The sequence below is a fragment of the Fusarium verticillioides genome, chromosome 7 (assembly GCF_000149555.1).
Source record: "Fusarium verticillioides 7600 chromosome 7, whole genome shotgun sequence".
NCBI lineage: Eukaryota > Fungi > Ascomycota > Sordariomycetes > Hypocreales > Nectriaceae > Fusarium > Fusarium verticillioides.
This window is the reverse complement of record NC_031681.1, coordinates 2256048-2276674: the sequence shown is the minus strand read 5'-3', so window position 1 is coordinate 2276674 and position 20627 is coordinate 2256048. Positions and strand designations below refer to the sequence as shown.

General features: G+C 49.7%; 8 protein-coding genes across 11 annotated transcripts in view; 1 reads left to right on the top strand and 7 right to left on the bottom strand.

Annotated features, from left to right (window-relative positions):
- The window catches only part of FVEG_11479 (hypothetical protein), a gene marked incomplete at both ends in the record, with an annotated part of 1651 nt that extends 809 nt beyond the window's left edge, over positions 1-842 (bottom strand). The window contains one exon of the mRNA XM_018900752.1: positions 10-842. Within this exon, the coding sequence (XP_018759079.1) occupies positions 10-842 (833 nt within the window). The remainder of the gene's footprint in view (positions 1-9) is intronic.
- Positions 843-3517: 2675 nt separating this feature from the next.
- Positions 3518-6171, bottom strand: FVEG_11478 (NADPH oxidase). Of its 2 annotated transcripts, XM_018900750.1 has the most exons (3): positions 5397-6171; positions 3812-5341; positions 3518-3753 (listed from the first exon to the last, which is right to left on the bottom strand). In XM_018900750.1, the coding sequence occupies exons 1-3, from the start codon at positions 5561-5563 to the stop codon at positions 3720-3722; spliced, it is 1731 nt and encodes a 576-aa protein (XP_018759077.1). In that variant the 5' UTR covers positions 5564-6171; the 3' UTR covers positions 3518-3719. The 2 variants fall into 2 exon arrangements, with proteins under 2 accessions (XP_018759077.1, XP_018759078.1); XM_018900751.1 differs by lacking the exon at positions 5397-6171 and having other exon boundaries at positions 3812-5370.
- Positions 6172-6752: 581 nt separating this feature from the next.
- On the bottom strand, positions 6753-9337 carry FVEG_11477 (ubiquitin-conjugating enzyme E2-16 kDa). The gene is made up of 6 exons (XM_018900749.1): positions 8930-9337; positions 8747-8846; positions 8525-8570; positions 8369-8398; positions 8045-8228; positions 6753-7988 (listed from the first exon to the last, which is right to left on the bottom strand). Exons 2-6 carry the CDS (start codon positions 8788-8790, stop codon positions 7849-7851), a joined length of 444 nt encoding a protein of 147 aa, XP_018759076.1. The 5' UTR covers positions 8791-8846; positions 8930-9337; the 3' UTR covers positions 6753-7848.
- A 1001-nt stretch (positions 9338-10338) lies between these two features.
- Positions 10339-11944, bottom strand: FVEG_11476 (glutaryl-CoA dehydrogenase; the record flags this gene model as incomplete). The annotated part of the gene is made up of 3 exons (XM_018900748.1): positions 11517-11944; positions 10434-11459; positions 10339-10385 (listed from the first exon to the last, which is right to left on the bottom strand). The coding sequence occupies exons 1-3, from the start codon at positions 11722-11724 to the stop codon at positions 10339-10341; spliced, it is 1281 nt and encodes a 426-aa protein (XP_018759075.1). The 5' UTR covers positions 11725-11944.
- Positions 11945-12006: 62 nt separating this feature from the next.
- FVEG_11474 (hypothetical protein) lies at positions 12007-16141 on the top strand. Of its 2 annotated transcripts, XM_018900745.1 has the most exons (4): positions 12007-13585; positions 13632-13862; positions 13917-14028; positions 14078-16141. In XM_018900745.1, exons 1-4 carry the CDS (start codon positions 13412-13414, stop codon positions 15340-15342), a joined length of 1782 nt encoding a protein of 593 aa, XP_018759072.1. In that variant the 5' UTR covers positions 12007-13411; the 3' UTR covers positions 15343-16141. The 2 variants fall into 2 exon arrangements, with proteins under 2 accessions (XP_018759072.1, XP_018759073.1); XM_018900746.1 differs by having other exon boundaries at positions 13632-14028.
- FVEG_11475 (hypothetical protein) lies at positions 12215-12698 on the bottom strand (the record flags this gene model as incomplete). Its single annotated transcript, XM_018900747.1, has 2 exons — positions 12215-12465; positions 12695-12698. 2 exons carry the CDS (start codon positions 12696-12698, stop codon positions 12215-12217), a joined length of 255 nt encoding a protein of 84 aa, XP_018759074.1.
- FVEG_11473 (hypothetical protein) lies at positions 15800-18006 on the bottom strand. 2 transcript variants are annotated; one of them, XM_018900744.1, is made up of 3 exons: positions 17598-18006; positions 16488-17523; positions 15800-16383 (listed from the first exon to the last, which is right to left on the bottom strand). In XM_018900744.1, exon 2 carries the CDS (start codon positions 17292-17294, stop codon positions 16962-16964), a length of 333 nt encoding a protein of 110 aa, XP_018759071.1. In that variant the 5' UTR covers positions 17295-17523; positions 17598-18006; the 3' UTR covers positions 15800-16383; positions 16488-16961. The 2 variants fall into 2 exon arrangements, with proteins under 2 accessions (XP_018759071.1, XP_018759070.1); XM_018900743.1 differs by having other exon boundaries at positions 16488-18006.
- Positions 18007-18676: 670 nt separating this feature from the next.
- Positions 18677-20530, bottom strand: FVEG_11472 (hypothetical protein; the record flags this gene model as incomplete). Its single annotated transcript, XM_018900742.1, has 1 exon — positions 18677-20530. One exon carries the CDS (start codon positions 20528-20530, stop codon positions 18677-18679), a length of 1854 nt encoding a protein of 617 aa, XP_018759069.1.
- Between the last annotated feature and the right edge of the window lie 97 nt (positions 20531-20627).

The window sequence follows — 20627 nt, the reverse complement described above, 5'->3', positions numbered from 1 at the left end:
CGTGGTCACTCTAGTAGATGTGACAACAGGGTGCTGGTGACAGTGACGGTGGTACTAGCACCTGCTTGCTCGGTCTCGGTGATGGTCTTGGTAACCTTGGTCTGGCTGCTGACGGTGGAAATAACGGTTCGAGAAATAGTGTTGAAGACAGTGGTATCGGAGTCGCCACCGCCCTCAGTCACAGTAACGGTGGTGGTGGAGGTGGCACGCTTGTGAAGACCTCGTCGGAAGGCTCGGAGACCGTAGTGTTCGCCCTCGATTTGGGCGTTGAAGTGAGGAGGAGCACTGGTGGTAGTAGTATAGGTAGGCAGAGCAGGGGCAACGAGTTCAACACCGCCAATGGTTCGAGGGGCCAAATCAAGGGCACGCTTCTCGTTGGCCCACTGCGTAGAGGTAACGTAGGTCGTGGTCGTTGCGGTCTCAGCGTCGCTGCTAGTAACAGTCTTGGTATCGAACGCAGTCGCCGTAACGATAACAGTGGATGTAATTGTCTTCATCACAGTAGTCTGACGGCTCACGGTCTTGGCATCGGCATCAGTGACAGTCACCGTCTTGGTAACTACGACATCCTCAGCTGTGGTTGAGCCTCCATCGGAAGATCCATCAGAAGTAGATCCGTCGGCGGTACTAGAATCGTCGGTAGGTTGGGCGGCGGTAGTAGGTTCTGCTGCAGTAGTGGCAGCCGAGTCGTCGCTCGTAGGATCGGCTGCAGCAGTACTCGCGGGAGAGGAATCGGTTGAGGGAGCGGCAGCAGAGTCGGAGTTGGAATTTTGGCGGGCAACGAGTTGAGTGGCCTCGGCTCCGAGGAGCATGCCCAGAAGCAAAAATCGTCGAAGCTGCATCTTGAACGGTCGGTGTTGTCGTCAATTCAATCAAGCCGTCGATGTAAGGTGATGGTTGACGGCGGGTAAGGAGACGAAGGAGTACCCGGGAGGGTTCGGCACAAGGAACGACAAATCCAATCAAGGAAAAGCAGCGACCGTCTCAAATAAAGAGGTCTCTAGTGTCTCGTGTCTGATAGGGGGAGAGGGCGCAAGCGGTGGTAAAAGTCGAGCAAAATGTCGCTGGATTATCTCGGCTTGTGCGATGTGGATAAGGAGTACGAAAGGCACGCGCGGCAGCAAACAGCGAAGGCACGTGAAGTAAAGCAAAGGACAAAAAGGAAAAAGAATAGAGGAAGAAGAAAAAAGGGAGATAGTAACGAGTGTTAGAAAACAGTAGGAGCAGGACCAAGCAGTATTCTAGTGAATAACTACTCGACTCGTATTGTGTTAGTTTGGGTGAGACGAGAAGGAAAACGGAGGATGAAAGAAGAGGCGTAGTAAGTTTGTAGTAGCAGTGCGTGCCAGTTGCTACAGTCAGTGAATGACCAGAACGAGAGACGGGGGACCCAGGCTCGTGATGAAGGGGACGACGGGAGGGACTGGGAATGAATGGCGCGGGAAGAGCGGATTTGCGCGACGCCGGCCACACTAAAAATTTGCTTGCTGCAGCGAGCGAGTTGCGTGTACAGTACGGGGGGGACGGGCTCTAAAATGTAGAGGGTACTTAGTGGCGAAGTACTGAATCCTTGCACTTTTGACAGCGAACTCCATGCATTGAAGACTGTTGATTGGGGGAGCCACGATTTCAGTTGACGAATGACAATGTTTGGATTGTTACAGTGAAACGGTCAACGGTTTACCGATGATAAGCAATTATACAATATTAGACGGGAGAGGTGATATCAACAGTGAAAAAGCCTTTCTACAGCCTCATTTAGAGGCTCGACGGTGCAACACGTTCGTGGCATGCTGCCCGGGATTGACCTCGCAATTTGTACAGCAGACAAAATGGGCATTAGAGCCCCTGGCCAGGTACCCCTTACGGCCTAGCTCGTTTGTCATGGCGCTGCACCCCAACTCCTTTGAGATTGTTAGTGTTCTATTTACGAGGTATACACGATGCGCAAGTAACGTGGACCTGTCGTCAATGCATCTCCTGCTGATCTTTACAGAGCGAGGCAAAAACGTGACAGATGCCCAGAAATGATAATCGCCTGTAGTTTCGAATAACCAAGCACCAAGAGTGACGAAGAGGATTTGATGGAGGGAATTTTTTCACAATTTGAGACTTTTTTTTTCTTCTAGCTTTGGTTGCTGCAGACTATCGACAGCTACCATCCAACAGGGAAGTGGCGCGAAAAGCTAAGAAAGAGGCGTTGAACCGTTTATGCTTGTGTGTTGCTTGTGTGTTCCTGAGTGTGCATTGATTGGATTGGATCAGTTTGATGCTACCTCGACTTCTCAACAGTATACGGATAGATAAAGTAGAGATGTATCTGTAACTGTCAAACTGGGAGCACAAATTGAATGTTCTAGTGAATCTAATCTAATTCCAATCACATGGCACTCGATCGCCCTGACACTTTGAATGACATCAATCTCCCGAGTGGTCATGAGTAACAAAGTCCCAGGGCAGTTCGTATTTTGGCAGGCTAGCGAGGTTCCAGCGGACTTCTGATTGAAGTGGCCTGTACTAGCGACGCGGCGGGGCGGGGCATCCACTGAAGAAATGACGGGCCCGGGTCCAACGAACGAGGCTCAGCGACTCGGGCACCTCCCTCAGGGTCTGACCCAAAAATGGAACCCTTCTGCCATCCAATTTGTTTCGATTTCCGTTGGGTCAACCACGGAATTGGATGCTAGTCACTCACTGTCATTGTGATTGAGCTGAGATAGAATTGACAAGGGCTTCGAGTCTTAGCGAGGCCTCTTCTTGATTAACTTTCCGTACCCGATATTGACACGGCCACGATCACTGTTAATTAGATTTTGAGCGTCAGATCTTCAGGGTCTTTATCAACTAACTCTCTCTGAATGGATGGATGGTTGCATCGGCCTGACCGTCAGCACAACTGCACATGGACACATGCATACGATACATGCAACATCCATAATGAAATACAACCATGCATCTTAAAAGCCTTTCCCGTCTCTATATCGGTGCATCCCTCTCCCTATCATATCTCCAGCCACTCGGCCGGTCTTGGTACAATTCGAACACGTTGCTGGGTCGTGAGACATGCACATATCAGTCGTTGTCTAAAAATGTTATTTTCGACTCTGCATCCCACGTCTAGACCCTGCATGAAATTCTTGGTCATGGCATGTTGTCTCGGTCTCTGATTACTGACGCTTCAAATCTTCGGTGAATCAGACATTGTCCGAGATGATCAAGATCGAGCGGGAGCATCACTCTCATCTGCCGTTACACCCGCAACTCTGAGTAAGAATCGTCTTTAGGATTCTATATTCAAAACAGTCAGCTGTGGCTATAGGATACTTTCCAGGCTTGTGAAACGTTTCAGACGAGATCTGGGTCAGATGTGGCATGGATGGAATGCAGAGTCCAACGTCAGCACTCCAAGTGGTCAGTTTCTTCAGCTGCGCCTCGATTCAATCACGAGCTTTGCACTGCGCTCCCCATAACAAACGGAGTACAGTCCTTAATCAATAGTGGACAGGAAATATGCGGCTGGTCTTGTCAAAAAAAAAAGTTATATTGGTTGGTGAGATGCAACATCTGTTTCTACGGTATTAAAATGATAACTCAACGAGAACATAGACCAGGTATGGATGGTCTTGCAGTAAATCTACCCCATGCGTCGTATTCCTTTTACTATTACAAACTTGACTATCCGCTTGCCTAGACTTGAATGAAATTAGTAGAGACAAAGTTTAGAAGTTCTCCTTGCCCCAAACGAAAGAGAATCTGCATCAAGTTAGCCGAAGTTCTGCTCTCACATATCAATGACAGTATAGAAACTTACCCAGGCTCGGTGTACTTGTTACAATACGTATGCAGCGAACTTCCCAACCCCTTGGGTCCACAGAAGAACACACCCGCCTCAGCAGGACTGTGCAGCTTCCTGATACCTCTGAAGATCATATCCCAGTTGGGTCTGCCAAAGTTTGTCGGGCTGCGCAGACCAGTGATGGTGTCCTTATCGGCGTTGGCATCGTTGATCATAATGTTTGTCGCATCGTCGGCCTTGATCTTGGCTGTGAGGTACGTGTGAATCTCAATACGGTGGTCCAGATCCTGCGCTTCGACTGCCAGAAGCAGTGAGCGGAACCACTCGAAGGAGTCAAAGTCACGGCAAATCCAGAAGAAGTAGACCTTGGCTAGGCGTGTCTTTTTCTGGGGATAGTTCATTCGGTACCAGATGGACTTGAGGATGGAGGCGAACGGTGTAACGCCGATACCTGCACCAACAAGCACCGAAACTTCGTACTTGAAGACATCTTCGGAGGCAGAACCAAAAGGACCGTCGACGTAGACTCTGGGGAGAACACGGCGGATAGCTGGATCGATCTCGGAGTCGCGTCCAGTCAAACCAACGACTTTGCTAGAATCGTTGCCACCGGGTTCCCTCTTCTTGCTCCAGTCGCAACCCAAAGCCTTGGAAAGCTCCTTGGTGAAGTCACCCACGCAACGAATATGGACTGAGATGTAGTCCTCCTCGGGGGCACTGGTTAAAGTGAAAGGATGGTACTGCCACAGCGAGACGGCAGGGCAGCACAAGAATATGTACTGTCCAGCTCGCGTCTTTGTGTGCTCCTTCTTCATCTGGATCTCGCAAACATTGCTGGGATGTTGAATGACCTTTGTGATGTATGTCCTGTGACGACCTCGCACCTCGCGTGCGATACGCTCGGCCAGGTAAATGAAACCGCTGTACATCCAGTATTGCCAAAAGACTCCAACCGCCGATGCGCCAACACTAGTGCAGAACGGCGCAACGTCTGGTTGAATCATGCAGAAAGCTCCGTGGATAGACCAGAAGAAGAAGAAAACGATGAACATGTGGTGAGTATACCAGAAACGCTCAAAGTTTGCTCGTCGAGGCTTCTCGGTCGATGTGAGAACCATACCCATCAGCGCAATAAGCATAACATAGCCAGTCCAACCAGGTCCAGACACAAAATTGGCAACCAACCAGCCGTAGATACCAAGCTTGTACTTGATGGCGACCTGCGCAAAGTTATTCCAGTGGGCAATGGTATGAACCCAAGACCAGAAGACGATGGACCATGCGGTGACGATGTGGAAGGTGATGTTCTTGTCGAACTGGAGGATGCCATTGAGAGGTGTCTGTCGAAGGAGCGAGATGAGGGTTCGAGAGACGGGGAAGAGAATGATGGCGACGTCGACATGAAGGACCAGAGCGGCTGAACGAGCTATGACGAAGGTGAAGCCGAAGAGCTCATTGGAGGACTTGAGACTATCTTTTTGAGAGTAGTGGACGCATGCGAAGGAGAAGATGAGTGCGTGAAGAAGCATAAAGACAAAGACGAAGCTGCAGCATGTTAGTCTGAATCACTCACTTCACTGTAACGTGCCAGCGGACTCACAATCTTCGATAACCCTCGTTGATCATCCAGCGATCAAACTTTTCTCTTGACGATAGTTCCTGTTGCTTCTCTTGGGTCATCTCACCCGATAGCAGCATTCGCGTTAGGGGAGTCCATCGTGATCGCTCTGAGGGTTTCTCTCCCCAATCCTGCATCTGATAGCTCATCTTGAGCGAGGGTGAGTTGAGTCTGTTGGGTCAACCGACTGAAAATTGTCCGGTTTTTCCTTCGATAGGTGTTGGTCGTCGTATTGCCGCTCCTCGTTCCTCGAAACCCAATCAATAACCACCCTGAACGATAGTGTCGATTATTCAGAACCAGCTGAACAGTAGAATTTCCGTAGTCAAATGAAACAGTTTAAATAGTATAATATAGACAAGAAGTAGAATAAATGCTGTCTAGAGCCTCAAGATTAAAAGAAACACAACTTCTCATCGAACCATGACTTGTCGACAGAAAAAACAAGAGAGTGAATAAGGGAGAGAAGACGAGAGGAGGCAGGGCAAGGGTCTAAAGAAGCGGAAGAGGAAAAAGGGAAATTCGAGCCGTCGAAACTCGAGGGGCCCTAAAACATGAATGAGATGATTTTATTTGCGTGGTCTCTCTTGTAGAGGAATAAAAACGGAGTTTGGCGACCGGACTTGATACCAGGCACAGACGGCGAGTGTCCGGGGTTAGCGCTTGGCATGCACCTAAAGATTCTAGCGAGAGGCTGTAGAGAGTAGATTCACACAGACTCGAGTCGAGATGTGGGAGAGCGAGACGTGGGTTTGGACAACACGCCATTTAAGGAGTTGTCATGTATCAGGCATGGTTCAACCGATCAGACTCTGCCTCAGGGGCTGTAGTATGTAGTCATGAACTTTTACAACTGGCTCTGCTCTATCTGAGTAATGGTAGTTATTCTTTGAGTTTTTACTAGTTATTGGAACTTTGAGAGCCTCTCGAGTGAAATACTATTACAAGTAACTCTCCGTCTGCATCTCTAGCAGAAGCCAGCACGAGTCGTTCACTGTCAACTCAGCAATGGTAGTCTGTGATTGGCCATCGCCAACGCTTGTTCTCGTCTGAAACCCCGGTGTTACAGGTTGGACAAGACTTGGCCATCCCTGGCATGTCTCACCGAGAGTGGAGCAAAAGACTCTAATTCTCGACCCATGAATGGCACGACCATTGAGGCACCTCAACTATTCGCACGATACAGAGCAACAGCTTCATTGTTCAACTGACGATTGTGATGCTATCGAGATGATATTGATGAATGAATCTTTCTATATGACTTGCCCAGTAGTGCTTGGCTGTCTTATCATTCCCCTGCAAGTCTATCATTATCTATCCCATATAATGACATGACCCTTGAATGCACAAGCAATTAGTTGTTTGGATATCACATCTTGGCATTATCACTATCCCTTCTCATATAATAGGACATCCAATACAGCGTGCGTACATCAGTAGCTATAACAGAGCAACTCTTTAACTTTCCTCTATACTAGATCCCAAACACTGCTCCATAGTCCAAGAGCCGCTCTTAAACAACCAACCCCCACTCATATCTATCTCAGAAACAACGGAATATATCAAATCTCTGCCTATATCACATCGTTCCAGCTTTGTCTCTGCCGCGTTTCACTTCTCTTCCAAGACATGTGCCATCTCCAAGCACATTCGTCATCATCATGGCCTATCTGGACAGCTCGTATTTCCATACAAACTCCAGCTATCTGACGAACCAATCTCATGCGACTTCGGTTTGGTATTTCATCCACAACTTCCACACAGATTCTTCACATTACCTATAGAAACGCTCTGGACCAACTGTAAGTAAATCTCCCTTGTGATCTCCATCCTGATCTATGCTCGATGAGCCCCGAGTTCCTGACCACTAGCGCCCGTCATATTACCAGTCGTGTCAACCAGCCTCAATCCTGTCGGCGCCTAATCACACCAATCTCAGCATAAGTAGCCGCCAGCTTTCACCATGATGTATCCTTTGTGTGCGGATCGCCATATGCTGGCGCTTCATCATCACCCATTAGGCCATTACTTTGGAGTCTTCAAATCAAACTTCACAATGTCACCGAGATTCGGAATCAACACAACAGAAGCACCGAAGATATAGCAAATAGAGAGACAAATTGTATACGCTGCTTGTTTCTGGATGCCAAAAACACATCGTCAATGCAAACCCAACATCCAGCCGCATGATATCCCTGCCTAGACTAGTCTGTTGTCTGGAGTTGTTCCCCCCCTCAGGTCGCTTCGTATCGTCGCTCATTGCCTAATAATCGCAATCAAAGCCCTGGTTCAGGCAAAGCACCCATGTAGGTATCGCCGACTAACAGACATTTCGCAACAGCATACGAAGCTTTCACTCGTTCGTTTCACGTCGCTTCATGATAGGGGAGATGAAACCACCCCGAGTCTAACCGCACCGGCCCTGGTATTCGCTCTAGATTGCATACTTTCGAGTCCACTCCCGAGCTGTGGCCTCGTATCGGGGTCGGTCAGTCTTATAGACATGGGCAATCTCGGGCACAAGAGGATCGTCAGGGTTGGGGTCTGTCAACATCGAGCAGATGGACAGAAGGACTGGTATATACGTCAGCAAGAGGCCTAGGCCAAAAGGGTTCTCACATCAAACGTACCTTTAGAGATGGTCAACGCAGGACTCCACTGGTCACGCAGAATATCCAGGCAGATGCTACCATTGGAGTTGATGTTGGGGTGGTAGATGCGAGTAGTGAAGTTGACCTTGGGAGGCTTGAAAGGGTAGTCGGTAGGGAAGTGAATGGCCAGGAAGAAGACACCGCCGGAGTATGGAGAGTCACTCTGTGAGGTCGGGTCAGCCACTTTGTTCTTGTGATTGTTCGTTGGATGCAGATGCAGCTGCACCGGCGTGCGGGCTTCACCACACCCGTGAGCCATCTCAGCAGGCAGCGCATCCAGAAGCACAGGAGAAGTCAACTTACAGGTCCCATAATAGTAGCTTGCCAGTGGAACTATTGAGATTCGTTAGCCGTACGTTCAAAAAATGATATCTCGTTCGTCCTGGGAAGAGGTTTGCGGCAGCCATGACGCCTTTGACAGCCACGTGGTTGTCAATGTGGGGGAGGGGTGATGCCTACCAAATCCTCGCCGACAGGGCCGGCAGAGCAAGAAGAGGGTGGATCTCTGCACGAGAAAAGTCAGCACAAGTTCATCAAGAGAAAAGAGCCATGAGGTTTTGAAGTCATCGAGGGCTTTGGCATCGCCGGTCGTCACTGAGGACCCCGCTTACCAAGTGCCCCCACCTGACGTCTTTGGGCATTCTGGTTGACCCCTCAGACCTGTGAAGAGAGTGAACTTACCGGCCGAGATCAGTGAGCTCCTTGTTAATGCGCTTAAGAGCCATTTTGTGATATGTAGAGGGGGTATCTAAAGAGTTTGTTGCGAGGTATCGCGGACGTTCTAGGTTGGACAAAGACGTTAGTCGAAGGGTTGCAGAGCAGGACGAGCGGTCGGGAAGGAAGGTTTCGAAGGAAAGGACGCACAATAACGATCGATGTAAAGGATCGTCCGGGGTAGAAAACAGTGCACGGAGACTGTTTTACGATGGATGTTTGTGGTAGAAAGTTGTTTGGAAAGTCGGAGTATGTAAGCGTAAAAGAAATTCAGTCGAGGCTGAAGAAAGTAGGAGAGAGAGGCGGGATTTGGAGGAAGATGGTTCGTTCAAATGGGGGGGTAGGGAAGAAGGGGAAGGAGGGTCAACAAAGACAGAGAGACCCAGAAGCGGAGCAGGAGGGAAGGAAGGAAGCGGGTGAGTGAATGCGTGCGTGCTGTGCTGTGCGGTGCTGTGATGGTACGTGCCCGGGTCAGTTAGTGACTGGACTGGGCTGGCTTGGACTGACTGGAGAGTGGCTGCGCTGGCACCTCCCGTCCAGACGAGACCAGACGGGAGTGGCAGCCCGAAAAGTCAGTGGAGGATTTTTTTAGGCCCTCCATCGCCTGTGACTGGGCCACAGCTGACACCGCCACTGCGTGAGGGCGAATCAGTGTTTAGCGGTACCCGAGCACTAACAGTTGGCTACAGATTTTTACGTTGGGCCCTGATACAGTGGAGGGCACCCGTAGCGGGCTTGGCTTTCATGAACCGTACCTAGCCTGATTTCGATGCTTATTTACTCATGACAATAAGATTATACAGCATTCACGAATCTGTACTCCCTTCAGATTTAGGCATTCAACCTCAGGTTCAGCGCAAGATTTGGCAGCGGTGAGTAATACTACTCACGTGGCGGTCGAGGCCAGCAGGGGAAAGTTTGAGAGAGTACCTACAGCACCTATCGACTTTTCGCCTTTGCCATAACTTCCAGATGCTTCCTCATAGTACTTGACCACACGTTGACTCATGATTCATGTAGTGATTATATATACAAACTTGAGCTAGCCTCCCTCTCCATTATTGCCACGGGAATGACGGCAGGAATTCAGATGCATACAGTACCTGAATTAACGCTGCCGAGCCCGGCCCCGGGACCGGAAGCGGACGCGGGACTTGACGGCTTCACTTGGTGGTCGATAGTTGCAGTCACACCAAGTACACAGTTGTAGCCACTTCGCACTGGCCAATTTAATGACAGTCCCACTAGAGACAACGACGTCACTGATTCTAAGGTGAGGGTTCAGTTTGGTAATAATCCAGGCCGAGTGGGTATTAAACACCAAGCATCTAAGCCCACGACTTCAGAGCAAGAACACTTAGCAAATGATATTCTCGTGAACTGTCTTTTGTCATTCGTCAAAGTCATGCTACTGTACTGTTCTAAGGCCATCTAAGCCAGATTAAACGATTGGCTAATGTCCTGCACTGGAAACCGTATGCTTGATTTCCAAGCATCTATAACACGGGTATGAACCTCAATGGTTCTTTTATATCACCTCCTGACCAATCACTCCTTGTTTACACGAATGCCTGAATACCAGTAATAGCACGTCCCAAGATAAGGCCTGCAATATGGTTAGCAATAATCACGCCCGTCATACAGGTAAACTCACTGTGAATGTCACTCTGGCCCTCATAAGTCTGTGTCACATAGAGATTCGCCACATGTCGGCCAATCATGTACTCATCACTCGCAGCATTGCCTCCAAAGATCTCCTGGAGGACTCGTGCGTTTTTGAGGGCCGTATCGCAGTTCTGTCGCTTCACCATGCTGATCATCTCGGGCGTAGCCTTACCCTCGTCCTTGAGACGGCCAACCTGGATGGCGGCGAGTGTGCCGTAGGCGGCATCTGTTGTCGCGTCGGCGAGCTTCTTCTGAACGAGTTGGTACTTGGCGAGGGGGTTGCCTTTGAATTGCTTGCGCTCGAGGGCGTATGTTCGGGCACGGGCGATGCAGTCCTCAAGAGCACCCATGACGCCCAAGGCAATGCCGTATCGAGCGTTGTTCAGGCAGCTGAAGGGGCCTCTTAGGCCTTCAACGTCGGGGAACATGTTGACATCTGGCACAGGACAGTTGTCAAGATGGATCATGCCAGTGATCGAGGCTCGAAGACCATTCTTGTCCTTGATAGCTGGTGTCTCGAGAGTTCCTGGTGGGCAGTCCTTGCGCTCCACCAAGAAACCTCGAATCTTGCCTGTGTCTTGCAACTTTGCCCATACCAACAAGACATCGGCGATAGGGCTGTTTGTGATCCATGTCTTTGAACCGCTCAGAGAATAGTAGCCCTTCTTGGTGGGATGAGGCTTTGCCACTGTCTCCATGCTTCCAGGATCACTGCCGTGGTTAGGTTCTGTCAAGCCAAAGGCACCGAGGAGCTTGCCCTTGGCCATCTGAGGTAGGAACTTCTCCTTCTGCTCTGCAGTACCGTGCTCAAAGATACCACCCATCACCAACGAAGACTGAACGGACATTCCAGATCGGTAGCCGCTGTCCACCCTCTCCACAGCTCGTGTGATCAAACCACCAGCAACAGAGGACACGCCAGCGCAATCATATCCCTCGATCGTAGCGCCCAGTAGCCCAAGCTCGCCCATCTCCTCGAGTATCTTAGGATCGTAGGACTCGTCGCGATAGGCCTCTATAAGACATGAAAGTCAGTGTGGCGTTTCTGGATTTCGAGTTTGAGACAACTTACGTAGAACGCGGGGTAGCAATTGCTCTTGGCAGTATCTCTCTGCAGTCTCGCCAATTGCACGCTCCTCTTCAGTCAGGAGGTTATTCGAGGCCAAAGGATCCTCCCAGTTAAAGGTAGGTCCAGATGCCGAGGCAAAGGTCCTTGTGGCGCATGGTCGCAGAGGAATAGCAGCTCTTCGAGCGCATTGTCTGAGGATAGGGCGAAACATGGTGAGAAAGGCGATTTGGATGGGGAGATGTGTTATGGGTCAGATCAAGATCTCGAGGCGCGCTGAGTAGTTAAAGATACAGCATCTCAGGCTTGAGTTGACAGGCAAAAGGGCGCCGGCAATTGAAGCCCACCAGATGAAGTCATCCGACGCGAGCCGGAGCCGTGATTGTCACTAAAACCCCAGCTTTTAGACCCCGGAACCGAGGCAGACAGCGAAACTATAGCCAATTGGAGTAGGTGATACTTGAAACATGAGAATCATTATCCCAATTTGGATTGTTTCGGGTCCAAGATGGTCTTGCCGATAGATGAATCGGTGTCTTTTGATTGAATACCGATCAACTCAAGCACAGCCAAAGCTTACTACGTACCCAATGATTTAATGATCCATGGTCACATCCAATGATCGACAAGAGTTGCAGACCAGCTGCCTCGGATAGGAAATCTCCCCTGACGCCTCGTTTCTCAAGATTACAGTGACATTGGCATTATGCCTCTTCAGTCTTTTTTCTGGCCTCGCCGTTCCTCGCCATGAGACTCAACCGGTCGAGGTCTAATGTTCCCAAGGCTATCCCCGCTGCCGCCAACTGGCGAGTCCCTTCTTCGCCCTCCACTACCGGAGCCGAGATGACCGGCACCGAATCTTCGGCTGATGAGATACCACGATTGACCTCAGAGTCGCGTGCCCTTCGTCGGCGTTCTCTACCAGCTTGATATGTTGAACCGTCTGCTGATTCAACTAATGAAGTTGATGATATTGATCGACTTGATCCAAACGGAGATTCCTAGGGTTGTGCTCGTCGAAATCGATTCTCAAGATGGTGCAGTATACCTGTTGGCGTTGCTGGTTGAGATAGAGGACTGTGTTGGTAAGGGCTATTTCGAGAACTTCTTGAGCCTGGCGCAGAACGCTGTATTATATTGTGTTAATTCAGCGTCACACCCACCAGACAACAGTGAATCATTACCCATGGATGATTGTCTAGACATCCCAGTTCCGGACAAGAATGCATCGCCTGTTCCTGGCTCGTCAAGTTGAACGACGGCCCATGCAATGCAACGTCTATATCTTCGGATCCGCATTCGATCTTTCGCTGAAGCATTTTCGTGGTATTTCCATGCCTCGACGCGTGATTGTGATTCCGTGCTCGGCTCGCTCCGAATCCAGGTTTAAGATGGCCACACGCGATGCCTGTATCTTCCTTTGTTGGCTGTATTATCTCTCCAGGCGGAGAGGAATCCATCTCTGATAACATCGGACCGACTTGAGCACACATCACATATTTCACAAAAGGCCAGCGAGGGGAGATATGATGGGATAATGGGGTGATGAATAAGGTCGGTATATCGTGATATGAGGGAGATGTAGGGTTCCAATATCACATCCGCAAAGACATTTCCGCAGCAACAAAGTGAGGAGCCGCAATCTTGTGCTTCTAGAGCCTCGATCTGAAAGCCGTTCCTGCTTCTCGGCGCTTTATCCCCCGAGGAAGTGCATCGTCAGTTCCTTTTCATGAGCCCCATGACACGGGGGTTGAAGTCCGTCACTTGCATTTTATCATGACTTCTCGGCTAATCGGGCTGATGCATACGACACAAGGCAGTAAATAAAGGAGAATTCATTCTGCCTCTATAAATCTCTTTTGACTGAAACAGTTGATGTTGCCTTATCTTTAGCTTATACAATGGATGGATCGCCCGGGCTAACGCACATGACCAGGGTCCTCCGGCATTCGGTGCTTGGTCAACTAACTTCAATCGCTCCCTCGATACAATATCATGGCCCTTATCAAAATACTGAGAGCAGAATGGCTGCAGATACAAGTGACTTTCTGCAATTGATGCAGGCCATCAAATTGGTGAGTCCATCGCTTATCAGAAGAGCCCTTGGCTAACACGATGCAGGCTGCTCACAAGAACAGCTCCAAGCTCGTCCGTGCTTGGTTCTATGTGCCACTCGGCATTACAATAATACTCGCTATCAATTTTGGAGTTGATTCAATATTCTACAAATTCAATGTTTCGTTTCCTGCTTCTGTTACCTGCATGATGTTGCTCTTCTTTGCTCTTATCGCAAGTGAGTCATTATTGGGTACTCACAAGACAAGAAAGCTGGTTAATATCATTGACGTGCCTGTAAGCCATTGCTACATAGTTCAATAATGAGGTTACCATGTCTGATATTTCTAGGCTGGCTGGTCGCTTCGATGGATGGGCATCTTCTTCACGCCGTCTTTCGTTCTGTTGCCTCTCAGTCCACCCATTGGCATCGTTGAAGTCATAATCATTATTGCAATATTTGGTATGTCACCGTTCGTGAACACATATAGACCTCTCCCTGACAAACCTAGTCATTGGCTTCTTTATCATGATGGCTATGGCAGCTTGGATCACCCGCAGCCTCCAACTTGCTCTTGGTGTCTCGAGGCGTTCAAGATCTCAACGCGCTGAAGAACTCGGCCGTCAAACACCAGATCTCTCAACGGGAGATGTCAATTCTCCCGGTATATCACGTCACACGAGCGTATGTCGAGCTGGCTCTCAAATACCGCTTATGTCTGTATCCGCGTCGAACTCGGAGCCAACGTCAGCGGCGCCTTCACGACCACAGACTCCACCTCAATTACGGCTTCAAGAGCATCACTATGCAAATGGTCAAGCCCCAGTGAATGCCGTTGAAGCTCTCAATCCGACGACCGTTCTCACACAGATTCCTCTGCCACCGCCAAAGGCTGAGTTGTGGGCGGCCTGTATCTCTGCAAATCTCGATGTGGCGATCTTCGTAGGACTGTTTGCCTTTATTGGCATTCCTCTCTATTACTCGACCGGTTATGCTATGCCACTTCACCTTGCCGTGAATGTCCTCGCCTGGTTCGGGGCATTGTCAGTTGCACCCAAATGGAAAGAATATCTTCATCCAGTCTTGGTGTCGTCTCTTGCAACAGTCCTTGTCATATGGGCACTTGCTGCAATTCGCGGTGATAGCTTGACCACGACACTTCACGCCTACCGCACGGGCGCAAAGTATATACAGTTATGGCGCAACGCAACGTCGAAGCAAGATCTTCTCCCCGGCGCCGGTGACGTTTTCGGCACCCTTCTCGACGCCAGCATCGTAGCCCTCGCCTTGCCCATGTTTCAGTATCGACGAGAGCTTCGTACTCATTTCATCTCGATTGTCATACCCAACGTTGCAATCAGTGTTGGTTCGCTGCTCGCATACCCGCCCTTGTGCTACGCCTGCGGCATCTCGGCAGCCCGCAGCCTCGCTTTTGCATCCCGCAGCCTGACGCTGGCGCTCGCTGTCCCCGCGACTGTGAACCTAGGAGGAGATGTTAACACTGCTGCTGCATTGGCCATCATCAGTGGCATTTTAGGCGCTGTGCTCGGGGCGCGCATATTACGCTGGCTGCGAGTGCCCGAGGACGACTACGTGACCCGCGGAGTGACACTAGGTGTTAACTCGAGCGCCATCGCGACTTCAGTCTTGTTGCGGACGGACCCTCGAGCTGCAGCCTTGTCGAGCTTGTCAATGAGTCTTTTTGGGACTATCACTGTTTTGTTTACTTCAATACCGCCTGCGGCGGCTTTTGTACGAGGGCTTGTAGGCCTGTGATCCCTCGACAGGGACCAGATCTGACGAGGCATCCTGCTATCAAACACTTGAGCCATATAGAATAATAAGCAACATTTATTTGAGATCGTTTGGTACCGAGTGTCACAGACCCGGCTAGGAGGTAAGAAAACTTAGGATCTTGACCCGAAGCGATGAAAATATTTAGGTAGATCTCGCCTATGCTTAGGGAACTTTTTGCTAAGTGTATTTGGACACCTTATATTAAGGTTTGATGTTTTCTTGCTCCTTGAGGCCCGGTGTCTAGAATTATATCAAGAAGCATAAGCACAAATACTATTCAATCTTCATATGGTAGCTAGGGGAGGAAAGGAAATCCAGGACCTAGATTCTAAATGACAAAAGGACTTGTGTGACTTGGCATAAGTTTAGGATACCTTTGCTAAGTCTAGGTAACTTGGTATGAGTTTAGGACATCTTTTGCGGAGTTTATTTGGATCTCTCATATCAAGGTCCCATGTTTTCTTGCTTCTCGAGGGGTGAGTACATACAATCCCTCGATCAAATATAGTTAGTACGATTCGAAACCTCGGTAATGCAGTTACATGTGTAGCCAGCACTACCGTGCTTGTCGCCTTAGTTCGTTCGTGTACACCGTCAGTTTACATAAGGTCTCATGACAACGATAACTCCACACGACGCCCTGTCGCGTAGCACATGCAGCAGCATGTCGTTATCGTGAATTTATTGAATAGCAGTAGTGTTGGTAATCATGGGTATAGTAGTAGTGAGAATACAAGGACAGCTCAGAAATGAAAGGCTGCTGCTGTCGTCAAACGCCGAAAGTAACTCTTATGCTCCATCTAATTCGTGTACCAAACTGAAACTGAGCATCATGCCGTGAACGCCGCCGTAAATCGTAAGACCATGAGTTGTAAAGCGTGGAAATGTTATCGAACAGAAATAAACTAGTGGGCGGTATGGCCTCATTGTATGAGTTCCGGCTTTCGTACGGGTATAACGATCCCGTAAGAGCCGAGTTGCAGGCAATGCCATTTTGCCCTTGATAGAGCCTGAATGCCTCTTGATAAGTATGTCAGTACAGGGTTGTCTTGTTTTTTTTTTTTTTCCCCGGATAGTGTAAGCAGAGCTTACCATCCTATCTTACAGCTGGTAGGGTACCTTACAGATGACTTGGAGGGTTGAATAATGCCGCATTGGAGCTCTGGTGCGTCACTTGCTGAAAGCCCGGTTTAGCCTCACGGTCATTTGGCTCCTCTGCTCTTTTGCATCGCTGCATACACCGCACTCGCCGCTGACTACGGTGCCAGTTACGCGTGAGACGTATTTGCCGCAGACGGTGAGGCAAGGTGATGTTCCTACGGGTTGTTCGCCGACGCGGCGGCCGCAGGCTTGACAGATGAGAGTTCCGAGGTTGGCGTAGCACATTGTGAGATTGGGTGATGAGTGGAAGTGAGATTGATTGATCGAGTATCTTATGAGAGAGTCAAAGTGAAGAGGGTCGAGACAGCACGGGTGAGACGGTAGAAGAGACAAATAGGCATGTAAATGTAAATGAGTCTTTAGATACAGAGATGGGGTCCAACAAGAGAAGGAAGAGAAGACAAGAGAAGAGAGATGCTGATTAAAGAGGATTGTTGTCAAGGAGAATGCCGAGATCTATGGGGAAGGGCGAGTTTAAGTATTTGCAGAGAAGAAGGGAAGTTGATGTTGTTATAATAGCGAGGGAAATAATGTAAGAGGAAGAGGAGGAAGAGGAGGAAGAGGAGAGGCAGACGAGGAGTGAGGTAAGATAAGGCGAGTGCTACCTTACTGGGTTGTTTAAGAGGTACTATACCTACCTCAGATAGATTGGTAAATGCACCGAGAGAGCATTGCATTACCGTGGGAGAGGGAGGGCCCATGGGAAGAAGAGAGCGTACGTGACACAAGCTGAGCTGTCGTGATGGGGACGTCTCCATCCATCCATACATGATACAAGGTCCCTCACTCACTTACAGCTTGTTAGCTCTAACTTAGTTGTACCTCGCTCGACCCGTTTGACCCTTTGAAGAAGAAGAGGGGTCGCTGTCGCTGTCGCTGTCGCCGTCTGGATCCATCCAAGTGGGATCTGTTGCATCAACTTGCTAGTATATACCGCCTGTCCATTATGGTATGGCATATGAACCAGGTACATGGTATTAGTCACCAACTCATAACAACCTAGGGACAGACAGTTCCGTTAGCCTAGTACTGTAGTATCTCGATATCTTTAAGCTGTATAAAGTGATAGATACCTAGGTATGTACATATGTCGTGCTTTGACCCTTCCCCTCACCGACTCGCCTTATCGAGTGGACGACGATACCTTGGTTGGTCTTTGTTGTAGTAGAGGTATCGTCCGCACGAGTGCGCGTGTCGGTACCTTTACAGTAGCAGTGAAGATCCTTGTCCCTGGCAGACCTTCTCGAAAAAAAGAACCCTTCCATCCCGTGCGCCCTCTGGCAAAATTCCCCTAGTCGCAGTGAAGATCATTGCCCCCAATCACAAGCCACAGAGAGGCCCCCCTCTCACCACGTTGATCATGTCGCCCAATACAACATGACGGAGTGAGCAGACGACAACATATATGCACATGGAAAGGAACAGAATAGGATAGACAAATAGTAAGAGGTTAATTAGAGTTCATAAATACTCACAATAGATAATATTGTGCTCACCCACTAGCAACAATTACACTTTTCATGGTCATATGTTTCAACTGTCACGGATCCTTCGGGGTTCTGACGCCAAACTGCTAAACTGCTAGCTCATGACAAGGGTCTCCCTGACGACTCATATCTAAGTCCATCGGTAGTGTGTGTGTGTGTGTGTGTGTGTGTGTGTTGTGCTGTGTACTGTACTGTATGTGTCCTGGTGGCTGAGTAGAGGCGAGCACTACACCAATACGGTCATCCAAGAGCACGGCAGAGTGCATACAATCCTCAATTCTCATCATGATCGTCAAACATCACTTCCATTATGCTAACTTCTGTCTCTGGCAACTCAATCAACTCGCCATGCTTGACATCATGATATTCATCTACAACACCTTTTCCCATACAGATAAAGTAGAACAAAGACCAACCACACAACTCTATCGTGCCAGAGTCCTGTCCATCAAAACGCCCGCATAATGTCACATCCATACATATTATGTTCTGTCTTTCTTTCTTTCCTTCTTTCGTCCGTCCGTCCTAAGCTCCCACTCCAGCAAGACTAAAGCTTCGACTGCATGTCGCCACGCTCTCCTCTTTTGTACAACCATCAACGCATTCCAACATGCTTCCATTCACTTTCATGTATGCATCTCCTTCATATGTATACGTGCACCTCGTCATCCCAGTTTCCCCCGCAGGGCGTCCACCTCTCGTTGTAGGGCGTCCAGGTCAGCCAAGATGTCAACACTCTTCCCTGGCTCGTTTGCCGATTGCGGAGATGTGGGACCCGAGCCGACTGTCGCTGCGACACTGTCAGGCTCCTCCTCGGCCACTTGACTCGATCCAGCCTTCCCTACACCATCAAGACTCGTCCTCCGAGGTCCATCGACGCTGCCACGGCTGCTGCCTCGTTGCCTTCGAGGTGGTGGAGGGGGTGCCATCTGATTATGAGGTTTTGCTTCGAATGAGATCCGCCGACTAGTGCTGTCAACACTTCTGATACTCGCAGGTCGTCGGACAGATGTGTTTCGCGCAGGTGGTGGTGGTGGAGCCCAGGATTTCGTTACCGTCACGGGCTGATGTGTTCCTGATTGCGTACCTCTCGGTGGTGTTAACTCGACTGTGGAAGATTGATGCAGCTGTGATGGCGTGGAGGTGGTGCTCATATCGACATCCAGGGATGGAGCCGGGGATGATGACGATTGGCTCAGATCCGTGAGGCTTGAGGCCACCCCCAATGGCACCTGCATCGACTGTCTCGAGGTGTGATGAAATCTTGGTGGTGGCGGTGGTGGAGGTGCTGCTGTATGTGAGTCACGTCGGTTGTGCTCAGGTCGGGATCTTATAGATGATGACCGTGATAAGTTCTCTTCATTGTGCACAAATTGCTGCTGTGTCAAGCCTAGACCAGACGCATAGGTCTTGCTCTCTCCTCTCGCGTGACCTCGTCGAGGTGGTGGTGCAGGAACCGCCTTTCGGCTGCCGCCTGATGGTTCTGGCGATGCTAATCCCACATCACCTTCGGTCTCTGGAACTTTGCCAGCTGCTTCACGGTCAAACGGCGAGTCGCCCCCTTCTTCCATGCTTCTTCTCACTGGCGCGGGCGGAAGCGGTTTGTTCATATCTGATGACAGTGTCGCAAGAGGTTCTCGAGATGCTTGACCAACCAGATCCAGCTTGATGGACTTGCCATGTCGCGAGCTAGGTGGCGGCGGCGGTCTCTTGCTGTTCTTTGAGCTCAGTTGAGCAGAAGCGCTTGAGTCAGAAACGTTCTCTTGATCAATATCGTCTTCCGGGGTATCCGAGGCTTCTTCAGATATGAGAGATGCTTCTTGGAGTGCATTCTCGGGGGCCGATATATCTTTGGAATCATCATGTGAGATTCTTCGGAAAACAGACGGTCTGTCTTTTGTGTTCTTGGCTGGTGGCGGCATTGACTGTCGGATTTTCGGCGGCGAAGACTTGTCCGACTCCGTATTACCCGTCATCAGTAATCGTTTGAAAGAATTGACGTCCAGAGACCTCCTAGCTGTATTACCAGCTTTGAGCGCATGGCCTTCTTCTTTGCGCTCATGCTCAAGCTTTTGTTCTGCGACGGGAGAATCAACACTGCGTAATGTCTTGCTGAATGGGTTTCCTATGCCCTGACCGCCATTCGGAGCATAGCCACGGGCAGCCGCAGCTACCATTTCGCGGTCGCTATCGTCGGTAGACGTCGCATCGAACGGATCGTCCTCATTTTGTTGGTTCGCAGTGTGTTGCGCTATAGAAGGTGCCGCAAATGCCCATTCGGGAGAGTCGGGAGACAGCGGCGGGGGTGATAGGACGCGGACTTTTTTCGTAATCTTAGATTTCGAGTCAATCGTTGAAGAGCCAACTTGCTGGAAGCTGGTCGGAGGCGGAGGAGTAGGTGCTGTTTCAATTTGATCGAGAGCAGGGAAACGAGAAGCAGCGGAGGATGTTGAGTTGGGAAAAGAAGCTGAATCTACCGTAATGGCGGCACTCTTGCGAAACGGATTAGACGATGCCATAGCGACTAGATTTTCTGCGCGATCAGCTCAGGTGATCTTTTTAGGCGTGTCTCGTCTCTTTCTGCAATAGTTCGAGCTTATCGTCTGTGTCACGGGA